The 21,915-nt window shown below is 45.7% G+C and overlaps 1 protein-coding gene across 1 annotated transcript in view; it reads left to right on the top strand.

The window, feature by feature from the left end:
* cbl (Cbl proto-oncogene, E3 ubiquitin protein ligase) overlaps positions 1–19,668 on the top strand; it is a 64,826-nt gene extending 45,158 nt beyond the window's left edge. Inside the window, exons 7-16 of the mRNA XM_083773169.1 lie at positions 1,363–1,450; positions 1,781–1,912; positions 3,297–3,518; positions 4,986–5,117; positions 7,005–7,478; positions 8,085–8,173; positions 8,809–9,054; positions 9,971–10,098; positions 14,924–15,184; positions 16,929–19,668. Coding sequence (XP_083629295.1) covers positions 1,363–1,450; positions 1,781–1,912; positions 3,297–3,518; positions 4,986–5,117; positions 7,005–7,478; positions 8,085–8,173; positions 8,809–9,054; positions 9,971–10,098; positions 14,924–15,184; positions 16,929–17,245 — 2,089 coding nt within the window. The 3' untranslated portion in view covers positions 17,246–19,668. The remainder of the gene's footprint in view (positions 1–1,362; positions 1,451–1,780; positions 1,913–3,296; positions 3,519–4,985; positions 5,118–7,004; positions 7,479–8,084; positions 8,174–8,808; positions 9,055–9,970; positions 10,099–14,923; positions 15,185–16,928) is intronic.
* Positions 19,669–21,915: the final 2,247 nt, after the last annotated feature.

The raw sequence follows: 21,915 nt of genomic DNA, 5'->3' as shown, positions 1-21,915 counted from the left end.
TAGCAAATTAGTCATGTCATGTGTGCGTCATTATGCCGGGCGATGTAAGAACTCTGTTCTCTGAATGAAGTTGCTGAACAGATTCCACTCATCACCTCTCAGGGCAACAGTAAAATCAAAATACTGTGAAAGCCGGTAATTGCGTTATAGTTTAGCATGCTCATAAACAGAAATGTTACGTGCATTTTTGGAAATTAAGTGTTTCAACTGCTAAATTCGCCCTGCCCCACTTTCAAGAAAACATAACCGTAAACTGCAATTACTTTCCAGAGCACATTTACAAATGTTACAACAAAATACACACAATTACAATGTAAGCCTTTAGCAGATGCTCTTCACCCATTTTGGGGCGGGAACCCCTTTTGGTGTTAGCATTATGTTATGCTTTAGCTATTGAAAAATAGCAGATCTACAAGCTCATAGCGCGCCACCGAGTGGCGCGCTACGAGCTTGTAGGTCTGCTATTTTAGAAAAATCGACTGACATAGAAACATAGCTTTTTCAGAAAACTGTCAGGATGTAGAAGACATTTTTTAGAATCTGATCTCAGGTCAGAATGGGTTCCAGAGCTACTTAGAGTAAGAAAGGAAAACACGGTAATGCATATACGGTAAATAATGATCTAGGATCAGAGGTAAACAAAGAAGAAAGAACCTATCCTCAGACACACGGACTAGCAACTTCCTCCACTTCCTACCATGTCATGAGTCTTCATAACCACACAGCTGCTCTGTGAGCTCGAATATTTCCGCTGAATGTCCTGGTCAGACAGTTACGCACGAATACAGAGACGATGGGGTTCATGTGGTTAAGCTTGCGTTGGAACAGCTGTAACAATGTCCCGTAATGGAGTAGGATATTTTGAGGAGAAGTTAATGTAAGATCAGTGGTTCCAAAACCTTTTTAGCCCATGACCAAAAAGAGAAATCAGAAACGTGACCGGGACCCAGACTAGTGAAAATAAGTCGATCTACAAGCTCCCAACGCGTCCCTTCGTGCCGTGTTGTGAGCTTGTGCATCGGCTATTTTCACTAATACTTCAATATTTGTTTTCTATTTTTGGAATTTCTTAGATTTTTCTTTATTGATTCTTTCACGAAATTACTGAATTTTGTTTTTAATTAATGACGTTTAAAAAAATATATAATATTAAAGGTATATTCAGTGATTTCACATGTGCACATCTTGTTGCCGAGGCGGACCAGGGTTTCTTACAAACCACCTAAACCACTGAACGCTCCTTTAATTAAAAACTAAATGTAGGAAACAAAAACTAAGGGGTAAGGGGACCCATACCAATAGCAGTGTTTGGGAACCAGTGATGTAGATGATTCTAGCCCTCTCCCTCTCTCCCATGTCCAGCTACCTGTTTCCTGACGGGCGGACCCAGAACCCTGACCTGACGGGACTGTGTGAACCCTCACCTCAGGACCACATCAAAGTCACACAGGTCAGAGCGCCACGTCCTCAACACATGACTCAACAGAACCATGGATGTGACTTTTATTTCATCGTTTTTCTTCTTTTAAATCTCAGCGGCTGTTTGGATATAATCAGTAGTGGAAGTGTGGGGGAGATTTTTGTAATTTAGAAATATTCTGTTACAAGTAAAAGTCCATAATTCAAAATTTGAGTAAAAGTGCAAAGGTATTGGCATCAAAATGTACTTTAAAGGACCAAATGTATACTCATTATGCAGAATGTCCCGTTTTCAAATCTATAACAGTCTTTTGAGAATAGCAGATCTACAAGCTCACAATGTGCGTCTGTCCCCTTTCAGGAACAATATGAGCTGTACTGCGAGATGGGCTCCACCTTCCAGCTGTGCAAGATCTGTGCTGAGAACGACAAGGATGTCAAGATAGAGCCCTGTGGTCATCTCATGTGTACTTCCTGTCTCACCGCCTGGCAGGTACTGTGTGTGTGTGTGTGTGTGTGTGTGTGTGTGTGTGTGTGTGTGTGTGTGTGTGTGTGTGTGTGTGTGTGTGTGTGTGTGTGTGTGTGTGTGTGTGTGTGTGTGTGTGTGTGTGTGTGTGTGTGTGTGTGTGTGTGTGTGTGTGTGTGTGTGTGTTTGTTTTCTCACAGTTGCTTGGCGGCTTTTTGGAGGTTGGTTAGCTTATTTCTGTCACAACAGTTGGCAACACTGACCCCCGCGCCAACCTCTGCGGGGGTCTGCAGTATTCTGCGTGGGCGTCCGCGGATAAGGGGGTCCCTGCGGAGGTCGGCGCGGGCACAACCAAATTGAGACTGTACAAATGGACCGTTATGGCTCCATTTGTACAGTCTCAGAGTTTATTGTTATAAAAAGCCCTATTCGCACAGGATTAGTATTACCCCAGGACCTCACCATCACAGAGGACGTTTGTGTTTTTAATCCTGTGCGAATCGACGGTGATCGTCGGTGATTGGGGCTGTAATAATTACAGGCCAAATTACCTACCATAATTCAGCAAACACCGGGGTCCCGGGGTAATACTAATCCGGCCGTGCGAATCGACCATGTCGGTGATTTGGGGTAGAATTGATCTGGTTAAATTGCTTTGCTATAGGCTACCACGGAATTCTGTCATGCAAACTCTATTTGTATAGCCTATAATTATTAATTCCTCCTTGTGCCATTATCATCTGCCAGTATATAGGCTACCAATAATCCAATTGTACAACTTTACTTTATGTACAGTAGCGTGCGTGCGTATATACATTCATGTTTCACTTTTCTCTCTCTCACTATGGCTTTTGAGAGAGTGAGAGGGAGAGATACGGAGAGCGAATTCTCTCTCTCTAATCTCTAATACAATTAAATAGGACTTTTCTGTTTGGATGAATGGTCTGTCTATGGGAAGTTGCACCTAGGTAGCAGCACCCCGACTCTATTTGACCCAAGGGGCCAGTGAGGCTTTCCAACGTTGAAGCACTGTTCCCTTGCAGTAAGTAAGGGACTGCAGGCGGACCCGTGGATTCATGAGCGCTCGGTTGCAACGGAAATGCACCCAAAAAGGCGGAAATAGGCGGTCCTTCCTGGTGCTTCAAAACGCCACTGAGCAACTTCCACTGACATGAATAGCGGGGGGGGGGGGGGTGGGGTGGGGGGGATCAGTCTCTATCCTTTTAATACTCTATGATTTGACCAGAATGGAACAGAGCCTTCGTTAGTATCATCGGTAACACCTGTGAAGGAAGTAGGGAAGGGGCCCACGTTCTTTCCAAAATGGTGTGTGTGTGTGTGTGTGTGTGTGTGTGTGTGTGCAATACATCCCACGTGCTGATGGTGTCCTCCTATTCAACCTGTCCACCAGGAGTCTGAGGGTCAGGGCTGCCCGTTCTGCCGCTGTGAGATCAAGGGCACGGAGCCCATCGTGGTGGACCCCTTCGACCCCAAGGACAACAGCGGGGGCTCCTACGGCGGCTGCAGGGGCATGTTCGGGGCCGAAGGCGCTCCCTCGCCCAGTTACGACGACGACGACGACGACAGACTGGAAGACCCTCACCTCATGATGAGCAAGCTAGCCTGCACTAAGGTATGGGCTGCTTGTCATTCTGAACGGGAACCCTGTTTGGTGTTTTAAGCATTAAAAAAAAGACGCCAGGGTTTTAATTTAGCAGACATTGGTCTGACATGTTTAGCCCAGTGACCTCAACACATTATATGTGACGTTAATGCCGTACATTTTACAGCGTCCACGTGGTGACATGGGGGATAACTCCTCAACAATGTTATTTTCACATCACGCGCATACAAAACAGAAAAACAGAGAGAAACAGAAAAACGGGTCCGATAACAATAGGAGCACGGTGTGAAATATATACATAAGGTGCCTGGTTAAAAATAGGAGTGGCATGAGGCAGTCAAATGGAAGCAGATGTACTGTGAGATGCTTTGTGGGGGGTCGGCAGGCACGCAGTCCCACACTGTGCATGCCCACCGTGCGCGCGCGCAAGCACACACTCACACACTCTGCTGCATTTTCAGAAGGTCAATGCAGACTTGCTGCATAAAATCATGCCACTTGAGCACATGAACCCATAATGGGATACCATTCGGTGAAATTAGCTGGTCGACAAGCTCACAATTCCACATGCAGAGGTTGTCTTTCAGCTGTTTTCACTGTTTGACACCAAACTTCAAACTCTGTCTTGAATAAAGAGGCATGGTGGTTATGAATTCACAAAATGTGGAAAGATGTACACGCACGCACACACAAATCACAATATTTGAAACTTATTTGGAATTTGGCACTGATCGGTCCAGTGGTTTGTTTGATTAGCACAGTGGTTCCCAAACTGTGGTGCGTGCACCCCTTGTGTTGCGCGAGCGCCTTCTAGGGGGTGCGCGACATGAAAAGGCTAATGGTGGTGCTATAGTTTTGTTTTAAATATATTAACATATTATGCCCATATAGAGCGTCGCAGTCCTGCCTCCTTTCATGACGACGCCAGGCCCAGGAAATTAATCCCAATGCATTTTTCCCATAGACATTTCAAAACGTATTTATTTAAAGACCTTTTAAGCGTCGGACTCGTACAAAGCCAACTCTTGTCGTGACAGAAAGAAAAGTGCAGTTTTTGTCTACTTTCTAATTCTTTGTTTGGCCCGAAAAATTCAGCTAGGTCGGGCACTGACGGGGTGCATGGCCAAAAAAGTTTGGGATTAGCACATAGATTGCGAGACAGACACTCAGACCCTATGGATGGCTAGTAGGAGCCATGCCATAAACATTTAGTCAAAGTTAGGGTTAGGCGTCGTCAACGCCGATGGCAGTTTAAATAAATCGATCGATCTAGACAGTTCGTATAGACACAAAGGGCACCGTCATGTAATAAGCATTATAGAGGACCATATATGAAGATACGTTTTAAAATAGGTGTTCCTTTTAACATGGATAACTAAGTGTCAGGCACCAAGTGGATCCCTCTATTTAAGACCTTGTGGGGGTTTTCTGCTCGATCTTAACGGACCGTCTTGTTCTGTCACTTGTCACTTCCAGGTGGAGCGGCCCCCCTCACCCATGTCCATGACCCCCCAGTCCACGCTGCCCCCCGTACCTCCCAGACTAGACCTGCTCCAGCACAGACCACCCAACCCCCCTGGGGCCTCCAGTCCAGGGGTCACCACCAAGGTGAGACCCTCCGTCCACTCGCATGTTTTGCCTCATTAACACTGGATTTCCCTGAAGGCAAATCCACGGAGGTGTGCCCTCCTGGGAGGTGTCACATTAAGCGCACCTGCTGAGCACACCTCGGCATTGATTGCCTATACACCTGGCCTACAGGGCACCGCTCCATGGATTCATGCAGTAACGGCTCATATCGTTTATTTTCACTATTTGCGTAAGTGGTTGAACGACCATACCATTCTCAGCAGACTCCAAGCACAATACAAACCATAGACACAAACTGCATAGCTGACGAATGTTATAAAAACAAAAACACACAGCCAGTGAATATAACCATGTCCGTAATGAGGGGAATGTTCAACCCCCATTTTCTGTAGCTTCAGAGCCTGTCTGCAGAGATGCAGCACGGAGACTGAACCAATCAGTGCGTCATTGTTTAATTGGACAGAAATGTTGGCACACACACACACACACACCGGTAGCGGTGAGAGATGGACTTCTTCACGTCTTTAGGCAGCTCGGCATAGGCCTTGTCATCGGGGGTCCCATCCAAAGCCTCTCTAGGACGTCCGGGATCCACGATAAACCCCTCTGTCGTTGAAGAGCTGTACCGGCTCAGCTTTGCCAGCAGAGAAGGCGAGGGAGCCCAGGCCCATTTGTCTCCAAACCCGGCGAGAATATTCCGGTGTCAGTTTAACAAGGATCCATTTAATGTAAGGGCCAGGCAGACCCCCTAGGGCCTTGAAGCACAGGCAGGTGTCCTCAAATGACTATCAGCGGCCCGTCGACCCGACATGCTGCCTCTTTACACTTCTGTATGCAGCTCTAATTCAGGCTTGTCGACCTCCTTGGAGATTAGTTTGTAAGGAAACCTGTCTCGCGGGATCTGAATAACCTCTTAGTTTCTTTGCATTTCCAAAGAAACAGACCTACCGGCAAGGCACGTCCATGTTCACACCAGACTGATTCTGACTTCTAGCCATTAGCAGAGATTGCTCCTTTCTTCTCTGCCATTGCTTGTCCATCTTTGGAAATCTGGGCACACACACACACACACACACACACACACACACACACACACACACACACACACACACACACGCACACACACAGATCCCCCCAACTTTATGAAATAAAACAGATAGTGGGCAAAATGTAATAAAGTAATTTGGGGGGAAATGGTGTAGATTTATGTCTGTTTCTGTTGACAATACAAATGAAATGATTGTAGTAACACCAGTATGATTCTTTAAAATACTGCCTTAAGCTCAGAAAAAAAGAAGAAAGACGCACAAATAGAGAACATTTCTGATCTACAAGCTGTTTAGAATTGTTCATGAAATAATGAAAATAGCTGATCGATGTTGTGACCTTGATGATTATCTATTTTCACTATGTTTGAATTGAAAGACACTGTGGGACCAGGTATATAATGGTATAATGGTTAACCTATTCATTGATAAATAAAATAAATCTAAAGTACCGGTATTAACCCATTTTGGGCGGGAACCCCTTTTGGTATTTTAAACATTATGTTATAATTTAGCTATTGAAAAATAGCAGATCTACAAGCTCATGAGCTTGTAGATCTGCTATTTTTGATTTTTTTTAAATTTGAGGTCAGGCCTAAATGGGTTAATAATTACAATGTGCCTTTTGATTATTCAAAAACGAATCAATATTTATGGGAAGTCGCAGACCTAATAGATATTTTTTTCCACCTCTGTTGGTTTACTCTTGGTCAGATATGGTAAGAAAGCCACGGGCAGTACTCCTGTAAAATTATTTATTTATTTTTGTAACTTCTGATGATGTTTAGTTCTCATACTGTGTCTTCCTTCCCTCTCTCTCCGTCCTCCTCATGTGGCCGTTCCGCCCCGCCGCCTGCAGGTGGCGTCGCACCACAAAGACAAGCCTCTCCCGCTGCTGCCGGCCCTGAGGGACCTCCCCCCTCCCCCTCCCCCCGACCGCCCCCACTCGGCCGGGGCGGCGGTGGCGGCCGCGGGCCCTGACGGGCGGCTCCAGAGGCGGCCGCTGCCCTGCACCCCCGGCGGGGACAAGATGCCCCCGGCGCCCCCCAACAGGCCCCTGGCGGCGGCCGCCGCCGCCGGCACCACCGAATGGAACTCCAGGCCCGTGCCCAAGGCCCCCGCCTCGTCCGCATCTTCTACTTCTTCTTCCACCACCGCCCCCTCCTCGTCGTCGTCGTCTTCGTCCACGCAGGGGTCCGGCGGCCTGCTGGGAGGCGACGTTCGCAGTGGCGTCCGAGAGCTGTCCAACAGACACTCCCTCCCCCTGGCGCTGCCCTCTGCCCTGGACACCAGAATGGACCCGCAGAGGAACAACAGCCTGGACCACCAGCTGGTTAGAGGAACACACTTAGTGTCGGGCCTTCGGGGTTTGACCGGCGATTCTCAACCTTTTCAATTGAACCCATTTTGGCCTGACGTCGAAATAAATAAAGAATCTTCTAAATCCTGACGTTTTCTGAAATACCTCATGTTTCTGTATCAGTGGTGCTCAATATTTCATGTCAAGGACTCCAAAAGTTATATGCAATCGGCCACCGACCCCCATCTGGAAATATGTTATTCCAGGAACCCCTCAGAAGCAAAGATTTGAGTTAAAAACGTTCGCTCTGAAAGAATATACATTAAAAAATAGCAGACCTACAAGCACTCGGTGCCGCGCTATGAGCTTGTAGATCTGCTATTTTTCAATAGCTAAAGTATAACATAATTCTTAAAACACCAAAAGGGGTTAGGGATTAGGCTACCGACGCCCATGTGAAAAAGAAAAAAAAATCCCCGGGATTTTTTTGTTTTTACAGAGACTTTGACTGCAACTCGTCAAAGACCCCTGGGGGGTTCCTGAAGCCCAAGTTGAGAACCAACTGTGTCGGATGCCACAAAATGAAGTGTATGGCCTGTCTTGTCCTCGGGAATGATCTCCGTTTTGCTTCCATTCCAGAACTTTGCAGCATCCACGTGTCCAGACTACGACTGCCCCAAAGTGAAGCCCTCCGCCTCGGCCAACGCCATCTACGCCATGGCCTCACGGTACTGTACCATCCTCCGGTTCCTGTACCAACTGCTCTGCATCTCCTCTGTTGTTTAAATACTATATGCTATATACATATATATGAACAATATGGTAATTTGGGAGGAGAGGACACACTGACACCCACCAGACATTGCAAAAGTCCCTAACAGGCTAAGTGAATGGATTTTTTTTTTAGCACAGAATGGATTTCTAGCAGGGAATTTGGGTAGAATCTAAATTCCACATGACAAAAATGTGTTTTTTATTGTAAAATGTAAGGAGCATAATCAGTGTTGTCATTGAGATATACAGTATTTGTGATTGTTTTATTGAAGTGTCATACCTCTCAAAACATATTTATTTTTTATGTTGGTGTTCTCAAGTACATTTACTGTACTAATTTAGGTCCATTGTGCTTTAAGCTACTGTACATGCCAGGGTGCACATTATTATTTTGTTCTGGGGAGGTCCCTCCCTGGGACAAACTATTTTCAGACGGGGATCTGCCAATTACAGATAATTTCTTGGGGTCCTTGACGGGGAAAAGATTGAACACCACATGTATTTAAAATACATGTGTAGAATCAGGCCCTCGGGTCTTATTAATGGCTGAAGTGGTTAACTGGTCCACGGCCCCTCCCTGTGCTCTCAGTCCGCCTCCCAGCCTGAGGCCCGTGACGGCGGCGGAGGACGGCGAGACCGACGAGGAGTCAGAGTACATGATCCCCTCGTCCCGTCCCGTCCTGCAACCCGCCATGATGGCGGCCTCCCCCATGATGGCGGCCTCCCCCAGCCCGGTAGGAGAGACCTCCTCCCCGGCGGCGGTCCCCAGGCAACCTCCGACACCCCTCCAACTCCTCCTCCAGGCCCAAGCTCAGCCCTGCCCGCTCGGCTCAAGGTAACTTTAAACATAACGGAATGTTAGCACTAGTAACCTCAATGTGTGTACTTGGGTTGATCATGGAAGTCGGTGAATATATTTCCAAGCCAAAAACGCTCTCCCTCCAAAACACCTCGGAACGGACAGCGAGGGGAGACCAGTACCGGTAGTCTACAATAGAAGCTGCCCAGTACCTTTTGGTATCATCTGGGATGGCACCAAGATGGCCGGTATCATACAATCTGTGGTCCACGTTGAACGCACCAAAGTTTGGTGGTCCAATATGGAGCGCTCAATGTTAAAGCCCAGCTGCACGTGGTTTCCTCGTCATGAATCCACGGGTCCGCCTGCAGTCCTTCCTCTTACCACTAGGGCCCAGCGCTTCAACGTTGGAGTGCCTCACTGGCCCCTTGGTTGAACGTGGCAAATAGTTTCTTTTAGGTTGTTTTATTGCGTGGATTTGACGCGTGTTTCTCTGTGTGTCTAAGTGCTAAGAGAAACAATTCAGGGAGCACTTTCTGGCCTGAAAAACATCTATCAGGAAACTACTACTAAGTGGAGTTGGGTAGTAATTAATTCCCATTGAAATGTCTCCTACGAGTCCTGCGTAAAAATTGCTATTTGTATTTGTTTATGACATGTATTCATGTGTTAATAATACCCTCTGTTGATTAATTGAACACATACTTAGGACCACAATGGAAGCAAGTTCCCAGGATTGTTTTTGTCAATCAGACAGTCAGGTCAGTTTAAGCTTCTTTGGTTCAAGCAATAGAACTTTCAGGTCTTCTCTAGATGGCTCTAGAGATATTATATACTGGTATACTACAGCTATTAGCATCACCTAGCAATGCTCCACGTTCAGTGTGGATTTAATCCATGCATTATAACGCTATGATGTAATGAAATGTAATGCATGTCTTGCAAACGGCAGCCCTTTTTCGCTGGCTGACATGGACCTGGCTGACCTGGACCTGGAGAATGAACCTCAGATGTATGAAGCCATGTACAACATCCAGGCTCAGGCCCTCATGGCCTCCGTGCAGCAGCAGGCTGAATCAGGTATACCTTTCTTTTTCAACCTTCATCTCAGTGGCGCATTTTACTGTATTTACTGCCCTATATAGGGCAGGTTTACTGTATTTACTGCCCTATATAGGGCAGGTTTACTGTATTTACTGCCCTATATAGGGCAGGTTTACTGTATTTACTGCCCTATATAGGGCAGGTTTACTGTATTTACTGCCCTATATAGGGCAGGTTTACTGTATTTACTGCCCTATATAGGGCAGGTTTACTGTATTTACTGCCCTATATAGGGCAGGTTTACTGTATTTACTGCCCTATATAGGGCAGGTTTACTCTAGGTTTACTCTATTTACTGCCCTATATAGGGCAGGTTTACTGTATTTACTGCCCTATATAGGGCAGGTTTACTGTATTTACTGCCCTATATAGGGCAGGTTTACTGTATTTACTGCCCTATATAGGGCAGGTTTACTCTATTTACTGCCCTATATAGGGCAGGTTTACTGTATTTACTGCCCTATATAGGGCAGGTTTACTCTATTTACTGCCCTATATAGGGCAGGTTTACTCTATTTACTGCCCTATATAGGGCAGGTTTACTCTATTTAGAGATGAGATGAGATATACTTTATTAATCCCTGAGGGGAAATTGAAGTGTTACAACAGCATAAAGTGCATAGAAACTAAAAAGCTAAAAACTACTGGACAGACAGAGCAACACAGAACAGACACAAATGACATATCACACAAGACCAGACAACCAAGGACCATATGCCATTGTGTGGGGGGGGGGGGGGGGGGCAGTTCTTATGCCTTTGCATTAAAAAGTCTGATGGCAGTTGGCATGAAAGAGAGTCTGTAGCGTTCCGTGCGCATCAGGGGGAGTGTGAGCCTATGGCTGAAGGTGCTCGTCCTATCCCGCAGCACCTCATTTAAGGGGTGGGAGGGATTTGCCCGCATGGAGTCCAGTTTAACCCCGATCCTCCTCTCCGTGACTGACTGCAGGCTCTCCATTCGGAGGCCAACAACAGAGCTGGCCTTCTTTATAATTTTATTGAGCCTGTTGAGCTCACCGGCCTTGATGGCCCCTCCCCAGCATACCACTGCATAGAAGAGCACGCTGGCCACAACAGACTGGTAGAACATCACCAGTAGTCTGCTACACACCCCAAAGGACTTGAGCCTCCTCAGGAGGTACAGTCTGCTCTGTCCCTTCTTGTAGACAGCCTCTGTGTTGTCTCTCCAGTCCAGGTCCTTGTTCAGGTGGACACCCAGAAACTTGTAGGAGTCCACAGCCTCCTCTCCCTGGATGGTGATGGGTACTGGGGTCCTCCTCTTGCTCCGCCTGGCGTCGAACACCAGCTCTTTGGTTTTCTTGATGTTCAGCAGCAGGTGGTTCTGTTCTGCCCAGCCGATGAAGTTCTCCACCACGCTCCTGTACTCCCCGTCATTGTCCTCAGTGATGCAGCCCACAATGGAGGAGTCATCAGAGAACTTCTGGAGGTGGCATGTTGGCGAGTTGAAGCTGAAGTCGGAGGTGTAAATTGTGAACAGGAAAGGTGACAGCACGGTTCCCTGGGGTACTCCAGTGCTTCCCATCACCACCTCTGACTGGCAGCCTTGTAGCCGCACATACTGTGGTCTCAGGGTGAGATAGTCTGTAATCCAATCCACCAGGTTGTGGTCCACATGCATAGAGGCAAGCTTCTCAGCAAGCAGGGGGGGGCCGGATGGTGTTGAACGCACTGGAGAAATCAAAGAACATGATCCTCACCGTGCTCCCCTTTTTCTCCAGATGTGCGTAGGCCCTCTGCAGCATGTAGATGATGGCATCCTCCACACCAACTTTGGCCCGGTAGGCGAACTGTAGAGTGTAGAGGGTCCAGGGACTCACTCACCACCGGCCGTAGGTGCTGCAGAACCAGTCTCTCCAGGGTTTTCATGATGTGTGAAGTCAATACCACTGGCCTGTAGTCGTTCAGAGTACTGGGATGCGCTCCTTTCGGCACTCCTTTTCAACGAGAGGTTGAAAAGGTGCTCGAACACCGCTGACAGCTGGTCTGCACACATCCTCAGCACCCTTGGACTGATGCCATCGGGCCCTGCCGACTTGCCCTGATGTAGCCTCTTCAGTTCTATCTTTACCTGGTCAGCAGTCACAGTCAGTGGTGGTGGAGGAGGGGGGGAGGGGGGAAAAGGCAATGTGGCTTGTGCTGGGATATGAGCTGGAGGGCCATGGGGAAGGTTATCCTGGGAGCCGCTGATATCAAACCTATTGAAAAACAGGTTGAATTAATTGGCTTTGTCCTGGTTGCCCTCCACTGCCCGGCTGGTGGACTGCTTGTGACCAGACATGATCTTCAGCCCCTTCCACACCTCCCTCACATTATTCCGTGCCAGATTATCCTCAACCTTCCTCCTGTAGGTGTCTTTAGGCTCACTGATCCTCTTTTTCAGCTCTGCTTGCACCCGCTTCAGTCCCGCCCTGTCACCAGCCTTGAAGGCTCTCTTCTTTAGATTAAGAAGGTCCTTTAGGTCTCCAGTGACCCAGGGCTTGTTGTTGGAAAAACAGCGTACGGTTTTGGTGGGTATGACATCATCCACACAAAATTGAATGTAATCCGTAATACAGTCTGTTAATCCATCAATGTCCTCCTCATGAGTCATAGAACACTCCCCAGTCCGTGGCCTCGTAGCATCCTCTCAGCACCTCATTTACCTCAGGTGACCACTTTCTCACTGTTATAGTGGTCACTGGCAGTTGTTTGACCATGGGCGTGTATAGGGATGTGAGGTGAACAAGGTTGTGGTCAGATCCACCCAACTTGGGCAGTGCTGTGCATTTGTATGCACCCTTCACATTTGCATATAGGAGATCCAGTGTCCTATCCTCCCTCGTAGTACAGCTCACAAACTGATAGAAGGTGGGCAGGGACCTGGAGAGTGACGCGTGGTTGAAGTCACCTGACACTGCCATGAATGCACTGGGATGTATTGTCTGGGCTCTTGCAATCGCAGAGTGAATGACGTCACACGCTGCTTCCGCGTTCGCAGAGGGCGGAATGTAAACAACAAACACGAGGACGTGTGAGTATTTACAGGGCAAGTAATGAGGACGCATACTAACAACCATCAGTTCAATGTCAGGCTGCCAGATACGCTCATTTACCGTGATGTGCCCAGGATTACACCACTTGCTGTTGATCATCACCGCAAGACCGCCGCCTACGCTCTTACGGCACAACTTTGTGTCCCGGTCGGATCGAACAGTCACGAATCCATTGACTGACACCACGGAGTCCGGTACGTCCTTATGCAGCCATGTCTCTGTGAAGATCATCAGGCTACACTCCCGATACTCCCAGTGTGACTTCGCCAGCTCCGCCAACTCATCCATCCTATGTGGAGCTTTGAGTGACCTCACGTTCCCCATGACAATGGACGGCAGACACGGTCTAAACTTTCGTCTGTTTGTTCGCCGTCTCACGCCCGCTCTGCAGCCCCAAAATCGTCGCATGAGTTCAGCTGGTAAGTTCAACTTCTGCCGTTTGTAGTTCATGTGCGGTTTCCTCAGGGCTACCAGCTGTCGCCTTGAGTATACAGTCATAGTGTGTGTGTCACTATGTCCACAAACAGGTACAAGCTAAAAACTATACTGCTATAACATCAAGCTAAAAACAAACATAAAACAGTAAAAATATGCTAAAACGCTAAAACTCTAAAACACTGGAGCTGCTGTAACAGGCAGCTACTTCACGCAGCGCCTCCGTGTTGCCAGGTTTGGCCAACGTCATGTCGTACCCATGAGCAATCAATCTATGATTGATTACTGCCCTATATAGGGCAGGTTTACTTTGATTTTATATATTTTTTTCATAATCAGTGCTATTGAACACAATATTGAACCAATGATCAGCCAATGCAGGGAAGCTGGAAGTACCCTCACTAAAAACGCCGGGACAACACTCCACACGTCCCAAACTCTTCTCCCTTCTGGCTCCAAAACTGTGGAATGCACTTCCCATTGCAGTCAGAACTGCAGCATCACTCCCAATCTTCCGCCGTAGTCTGAAAACCCACCTTTTCAGACTCCATCATGGCCCATAGCACTTACCCTACCCCCTTAGATAGCATTTCGGTAGACTTAGATAGCATTTGATACAGACTTATAGCATGTTATGTAGACGGCACTATAATTGCATTGTATATAGTCATAGCACGCCATAGTACATATGTATAGCATAGTAGTATATATGTATAGTTTATATGTATAGTTTCATTATATAGATATTCCACTGTTACTTTCTTAGCTTACGCATGTTTCATGATAAATGCTGTTATGTGATGTATTCCCATGCTTTTTGTTCTTGCTTAATGTAAGTCGCTCTGGATTAAGAGCGTCTGCTAAATGCCTAAATTGTAAATTGTAATGAAAATGAGTGCTTCGGACAAAAGCTCTTAACTCCATTGGACCCTCAAACTGTCTGCTAATGAAGCTAACTCCACCACCTCTCTCCTTCTCATGCAAGTAATATTGACAATATAAAGTCACAACACCAACTTTGAGGAGGCAGTATTGCTTTGTTTTCAAAATGTAAGGTTTTCTTCATTTCCTGAAAAATGTGTATTTTTCATTTTCTGAAAAAATGAACACTTTGAATTTAGGTGGATTCTAACTGTTAGGTGGATATCTAACTGTAATGAGGAAATAAAGTCCACATACTACAAGGTACGTCCTCTGATATGTCCAGGGATGTCCATGGTAGTCAGTCAGTTTTTGAGGACCAACCAGTCATTGTGTTTTGCGCTGAATTAGATTTTCACACTCTCCCATGTGTCTCCCATGTGTCCCCTTCAGATTACTCTGAGCTGCCCCCTCTGGCGCTCCCTCTGGGGCTGACCAACGGTCCCACCGTGACCACGGCAGAGGACGGCGAGGAGGAGGAGGAGAACAGCTACGACGTCCCCAAGCCTTTAGCCCCGGGCCGACGCACCCTGTCTGACCTGGGGGGTCAGACCTCCTGCTCCTCTTCGTCCTCTTCATCCTCATGCTCCTCCTCCTCCACCACGGCAGCCTTCAGCCGCCTGTCGATGGACTCGGACGTCGGCGCCGTGGCGCGTAAGTCTAGTGACGCACAGTAACACACCCGTTAGTGACGTACAGTAATGCACCCGTTTCCAATGCCGTCAATTATTAGGCATGTAACGGTATTATATCCCGACGATATGTATCGATTTATTAAAAATGTATATTGATTTAAAAAAGGGGGGCTAGTGTGTGATATGAAATGTGAGCTGTAATCATATTCCATCATATTCACATGCTTTTGGAGAGAAATGAGACTCCATGCAGCCACTTTCAGTAGTAGAGGCCTGCAGGGGGGAGCTGTACAGTATGTGTCTGTGACACAGGTGATGGTCGTTATTGATGCTCATTAATACATCAAGGAAGGCAATTATGTTTCTGACTTTCTGCACTGTCAAATAGGTCTACATCTATCCTAAGATGCCATCAAAGAAAAGAAGAAATTTTAACTCGAGCTAGGTTTAAACATGAAAGCATGTTTACAGTTGTTGCACAGAAATTAAGTAATTTTACATAAAAAGTAATGCTGCTTTTGCAATGTAGTTAAATAAAAATCACACCCATGTGAACCGAGTGGTGCAACTCCCCTCTCTCTCTCCCCCTCCTCTCTCTCTCTCTCTCTCTCTCTCTCTCTCTCTCTCTCTCTCTCATTAGCAGGCAACAGTGCAGCACTAATACTATCTCTCTCTCTCTCTCTCTCTCTCTCTGTTTCTGGCAAACAGCGCACCTACTGGTAGTCAGTCATACTCGTGCTCATTAATACATACATAGATAGGTGAACACATACTGTAGGTGAACACGGACATTGCTGGTTGTAGGAGTGGTTGAACCACTCAAAAATTGTGAAAAGATCTTAGGGGGGGAGATAAATCATTAAAATCATTTGTATGGAAAATAATTGTGTTGAAAATATCGTGAACCTCATATCGTGATACGTATCGTATCGTGAGTTGAGTGTATCGTTACATGCCTACCGTCAATGCATTGAAAGGGATAAAATGACGTTTAACAGATTCTGTACATAGGACGTCTGGAAACGTTATAAGGATCCCGAAATATTAGTACCTTTGACGTGTGAGGACGTCCTAGCGACGTCCCAGCGACGCGGGGCGAGATAAGAATATTCAGAATTTTTCCTATTTTTTTTTTTGGCATTTCGCTTTTCGCTTGCCGTATGCTAACGCTCAGTGCAACTATTAGCTTGTCATTGACTCCCATGTTAGCGCGGCGGAAAGAATGACTCGTATCTCCTAATCCAGGGTGCTCTCCGTGGTGATGAATGGATCGATATGCTGGCGCTTAATTTCTGCTCCTCATCCGTCTCTCCCGCAAAATATGAACGCTTTTTGGAGCGTAAAAAAATATATTAAGATGATCGGAGATCTGAGGTCTCTTTGTAAAGTCAACTTTTTTAGGCCGGCGGGTTTTAAGCGGTAACCGCTTAACTTCTGCCTTCCCTATTGTAGGCGAAAAGTAATGTTTCCAAATGTTTCCAAAGATTTGTATTCATCCTTGGAGTGTGGTTCCGTGTGTGCTTGTGATCTAAATGCTTCCGTTTATCTGAGAAAAACAGAAAGATGATTAACCCATTTTGGGTGGGAACCCCTTTTGGTGTTTTAACTAAGCATTATGTTATACTTTAGCTATTGAAAAATCGTAAAAATGCGGCACAAATCTTTGAATATATATTCTTTCAGAGCGAACGTTTTTTTTATTTCGACGTCAGGCCTAAATGTGTTAAATAAATAACTCCTCGCCTCTTTCTCTCCCCCCATAGCGTTCTCGGATTCGGGCGAAGCCCCGGAGAGACCCCCCAAGCCCCTGCCCAGACGGTTCAACTCGGAGCGTCGGCCCAGCCCCGTCCCGCCCGCCATGCTCGGACCCCTCGGCGGCGGCGGGGCGGGGGGAGGGGGAGGTGTAGGGGGCGGGGCCAACCCACAGATCAGCAGCGAGATCGAGCTGCTGGTGAGCCAGGGCTACTCGCACCAGGACATCCAGAAAGCCCTGATGATTGCACAGAACAATGTCGAAATGGCCAAGAACATCCTGCGCGAGTTTGTCTCCATTCCCTCCACAGCCCACATTCTTACATAGCACACACTCCTCTTCTGGATCTCTTTCTCTCTCTCTCTCTCTCTCTCTCTCTCTCTCTCTCTCTCTCTGTCTGTTGTTTGTGCTCTAGTCCAGTGGTTCCCAGACAGTGGGGCATTTGTGGGTCGCGGACGCAATTTGTATGGGTCCCTTTATTCTTTATTTTGCTACATTTTGTTTTTAATTATTATTTCAAAACATTTTCAAAAAACATTCCCAAAAAGCAAACATTTTCATGAATAAATTTCTTTTTTTTTTCCAGTGATGGCATGAAGAAATCAAAGACAAATCTAATAAATTCCATAAATTAGAAAACAAATGTTTTAATTTAAAAAATTGCCAATCTGCAAGCTCACAACGCGGCACGAAGCATCGCGTCGTAGGTCAGCTATTTTCACTAGTTTCGAAGTCCCGTGGAGACGTCACATTTATCTTTTGGATCACAGGCTAAAACCGTTTGGGGAACCACTGCTCTAGTCCCAGATTGGCCAGGATCGGTCGAGCCCCCCCAGCCCCCCAAATATAGCAGATCTACAAGCTCACAACGTGTTGCGTTGCAATGTGTTGTCGGCTATTTTCACAACTTTTGCACGACACTCTTGTATGATGAAGTTGGATATGGATTTACGGTTAAAAAAAAAAGAGAAGCAAAAAAGAAAAGCAAAAAACATTGCGTTGAAATTATGAAGTACAAGGTTTCTAAGCAACACCAACGCTATTTGTTTTTAAGATTGCACATTATTGACTATAGCCTACAAACTGCTGCAAACTGAATGTAGCCTTTTCCACAAAGTGTATTAAGTGAATGGCTTTTCCCCTGTATGAGTCCTATACAGGATGTATGGCAGTGATGTGGTTCTTACATTGAACCACGCTGCGACGCGCTGTCAGCTTGTAGATCGCCTTTTCTATCGCCCAATGTCCACTCCCAGAATAGGGACGCTAGCGTTCATGTGGTTTCAATCTCTTAACTGGCTGGCTGGCCGATTCTGTCCCTGCACTCCATGATGCGCTTTTCACGGTCTGGCCTCTAAACTGTGCTACAGCCGCCCCCCCTCGCACCCTCCCTCCCCCACAGTACACCTCGGTCAGACCAGGTGAGAGTGTGTGTGTGTGTGTGTGTGTGTGTGTGTGTGTATGTGTGTTTGTGGAACAGTGATGACTGGATTAACCCCAGTGAAGTTTTCTACATAACCTCTAGAAGACGATTTGACGATGTTACACCGTTAAGAAGCCTCTTGCGGGGGAAAGTATATATATATAACCAACACCTCACAAACGAAATGAAACAAACGAGACAAAAAAAAAGGTCTGTGTCTATATGAAAATTTAATATATGAGCAAATATATATTAAATATGTATAATATATGTGTACGTACATATACAGTATGTGAAAATGAGTTCAGCCTTGAGGTCCCTTTAAGAAAGAGAAGGGTCATATTGCGTGTTTTTTTTTTTTGCAGAAGTGTGGATGTTTTTCAGTCTGTGACCACCTTGAGTTTCAAATATTACCTTGGTACTTTTTTCTCTCTTTTTTTCCCTTTTTTATGACAGCATAGATGCAGTTCTGTTGTTATTTTTGTTGTCTTTTTCACATTAGCATGACATCAGTTCCAGATACAAACCGTGTGTGTGTGTGTGTGTGTGTGTGTGTGTGTGTGTGCGTGCGCGAGCGCTTACTATACTTCTACCTCAAATTAATGAGGTTAGAGGGTAGCTTTTGGCCTTGGAGTCATGGTCAGTTTATACTTCGTTGTGCCCCAGTGTGTGTCACACCGAAAAATAGATCAGCATCTTGTAGATCTGCAATTTGTAACTACGTATAATCACAAAGAAATGCAAAAAACTGCATATTCATAAGTATGGTAAGTGTGTGTGTGCGTGTGCATGCGTTCCATCTAAAGCCAAACTTATGCTCTGTCGCACGCTCCCAAAATAGCAGACCTCCAAGCTCGCATCCGCATCACGTTATGAGTTTGTAGGTCGACTATACTTGTTGTGCGTCTTCGACGTACACATCTGGCTTAAACCCTTAACCCCCCCCCCTCTTCTCTTCTCGTTCTTACATGAATGTGCGGTCAACAGTGCAGTCGTACACACACACAGACTCCATGAATGTGCGGTCAACAGTGCAGTCGTACACACACAGACTCCATGAATGTGCAGTCAACAGTGCAGTCGTACACACACACACACAGACTCCATGAATGTGCGGTCAACAGTGTAGTCGTACACACACAGATTCCAAACCTCTCCGACTCGCTCTCAGCCCACGTGGCCTGGGGGACTGGCGTGTAGCGATGGAGCGTGTGAAATCATGTGACCTTTTTAGCGACTAGTGGACGTACGTACGACAGTTACCCAGACAGGACGGGTTGGGGGCGCTCTACACTATGACCTTTTGTCAGGTGAAATGTTTCTCATTCTGTGCTCCTCTGTTTTTTTTTTTCTTTTTTTTTTTTTTAAGATATTTTTTTGCGGCTTACGCCTTTTATTGATTTTTTAAGGGACAGATAGTAGGCTGACAGGAAACGGGAGAGAGATGGGGGGATGACATGCGGTAAAGGCCGTGTCGGGATCGGGAGTCGAACCCGCGGCACACCGCGACTGGATCACCAGTCCGGTGCCCAGACCGTTACGCTACGGCCTGGGCCTGTGCTCCTCTGTTGATGCAGCAAGTGGTTCTGGGTGTCTTGGGGTTATGTTCTCCTGCCCAGGCCAGCTGTTTGTGTAAACAACTGGTTCCCAAACAGTGGGTCAGGAACCATTTGTGGGTCACGAGACGCATTGTTATGGGTCCCTTTGTTTATTGTCTCCTACATTTTTTCCCCAAAAATGTTTCAGTAATTTCAGGAAGAAATAAAAGAAAACAAATGTTAACGAAGTAGTGAAAATAGCTGATCTACAAGCTCACAACGCGCCGCGAGCTTGTAGATCTGCTATCACTGGTTTGGGTCCTGGGCAAACGTCTAATCTCTCTTTTGGGTCACGGGCTAAAAGGTTTGGGAACCACTGCTGTAAACAACTGGAGGGAAAGTTAAAAACAAATATTTGTTATTGATTTACTTTGATAATATATTATTGTAATATGATCATAATTGTTATTATAATTCATTCGGAAGTGCTTCACTGCTGCTACTATTGTTAGTGCTAAACAATTAAGCCTTAAATGTACATTTGTGAATATTTGTTTAACAGTCTTTCTGTTCTATGTTTTGTTTTTTGGGTTGTTTTTTTAAAGTGACAGTATCACTGGTATTCCTTCAGTCAGTAATGTAGCATACTTGAAAATTACACAAGCGGCTCGTGAACCTGCAGCTTTTAAAATAAAACCCCTTTCTTTTTTATACAGTATAAAGTTTCAACATAGTGAATGTTCCCTCATAAAATGACATTTCTTGGAAGAGCGAATAACGCATGAAATAGGAAACAAGCCCCACCCACAAGTGTGGTTTAAAGGTGCATTACGTGATACGTATGTGTTTGTTAGAATGAGTGTTAAAAAGCTCTATATTCTGATAGTAATCATTGCTGTTTGTGTTTGTTAACAGGTGTCTGTCTCTGTCTCTTCAGCTCTTTAATAAACATAAAATGCATTTCCGGGTCAGGATATAATTTTTATCCAAACAGGAGAGAGAGAGAACTCTCACAGGATACAGAAAGGGATGAGACAAAGAAATAAGCAGACAAAAATTGGAACTTGACCAATATGAAATTGAAGCTGACAAATGGGTATACCCTCTCCTGGAGAATTGTTAACCCACGTGAAAATGTATTTTCTGTTTATTAAAGTGCTTGAGAGACAGGGAGACTCCCGTTACTGAACATACACTCAGACTCTGAGGTATTCAACGTTTGTCAAGCCTGTAGGAACCCTTATCTGAGAGAGAAAGACGAAGCAGGACCCCCACTATATATAAAATTGTGTTGCAGATTAAACTCATAGATGGTTTCATGGACTTGTTTGACAGCACTGTCATCAGTGGTATGTAAAATCAATGTTTTCTGTTTATTTCAGACATTTAACCTTTTTGGCTAATGTTCCCTCAGAATAGGTATGGTAAGGTTAAAGTGGTTAATGTTAAAAAAAAACTAATTGCAAAGATTTGGTGGCCCTGGACCCCCTGTTGAAGAACCATGCTCTATAGCAACATTACTATAAGAATATATACTCTAGAGCTTTAAATATTTAACAAAAACGATTTGTTTTTAACCTAAGATCCATCCGTATAATGTGACTCAGTGAAAGGGAGACTCTAGCATGGTCACTCTGGTGTTTTCTTTACTTTTATTTTAATATTCGCTCATGAGTTTGCTTTTTGTTTTATTTCTTTATCAGTATTTGGGACAATTGTAAAGCCTAATTGATAATCCATGGTCCATGCTGTTGGCTCCAGGATGAGTTGTGTTCGGTAAGCGGCAGCTTTTTTGCCATGCATTATGAATTAAGCATTATTAATAAGTAACTCAGGAATAATATGTGCAGTACCTAGACGTGGCTCAGTTTCACCCTGGCTGTCCCTGCTAGAGTTAGGACCCTCATCAAAGACTTAGACCCCTCTTCTGATAGTTAGCACATTGCATTGTGCTCACATTGGTATTATGTTCATACTGGCAGCTCAAATCTGATTTATTTTTGCCCTGTCCTAGCCTTGCATAGCCTGCCTTCATC

The sequence above is a fragment of the Protomyctophum parallelum genome, assembly GCF_964188405.1.
Source record: "Protomyctophum parallelum genome assembly, chromosome: 9".
Classification (NCBI taxonomy): Eukaryota; Metazoa; Chordata; class Actinopteri; order Myctophiformes; family Myctophidae; genus Protomyctophum; species Protomyctophum parallelum.
The sequence above is the reverse complement of the archived record's forward strand: the minus strand, read 5'-3'. Positions and strand labels throughout refer to the sequence as shown.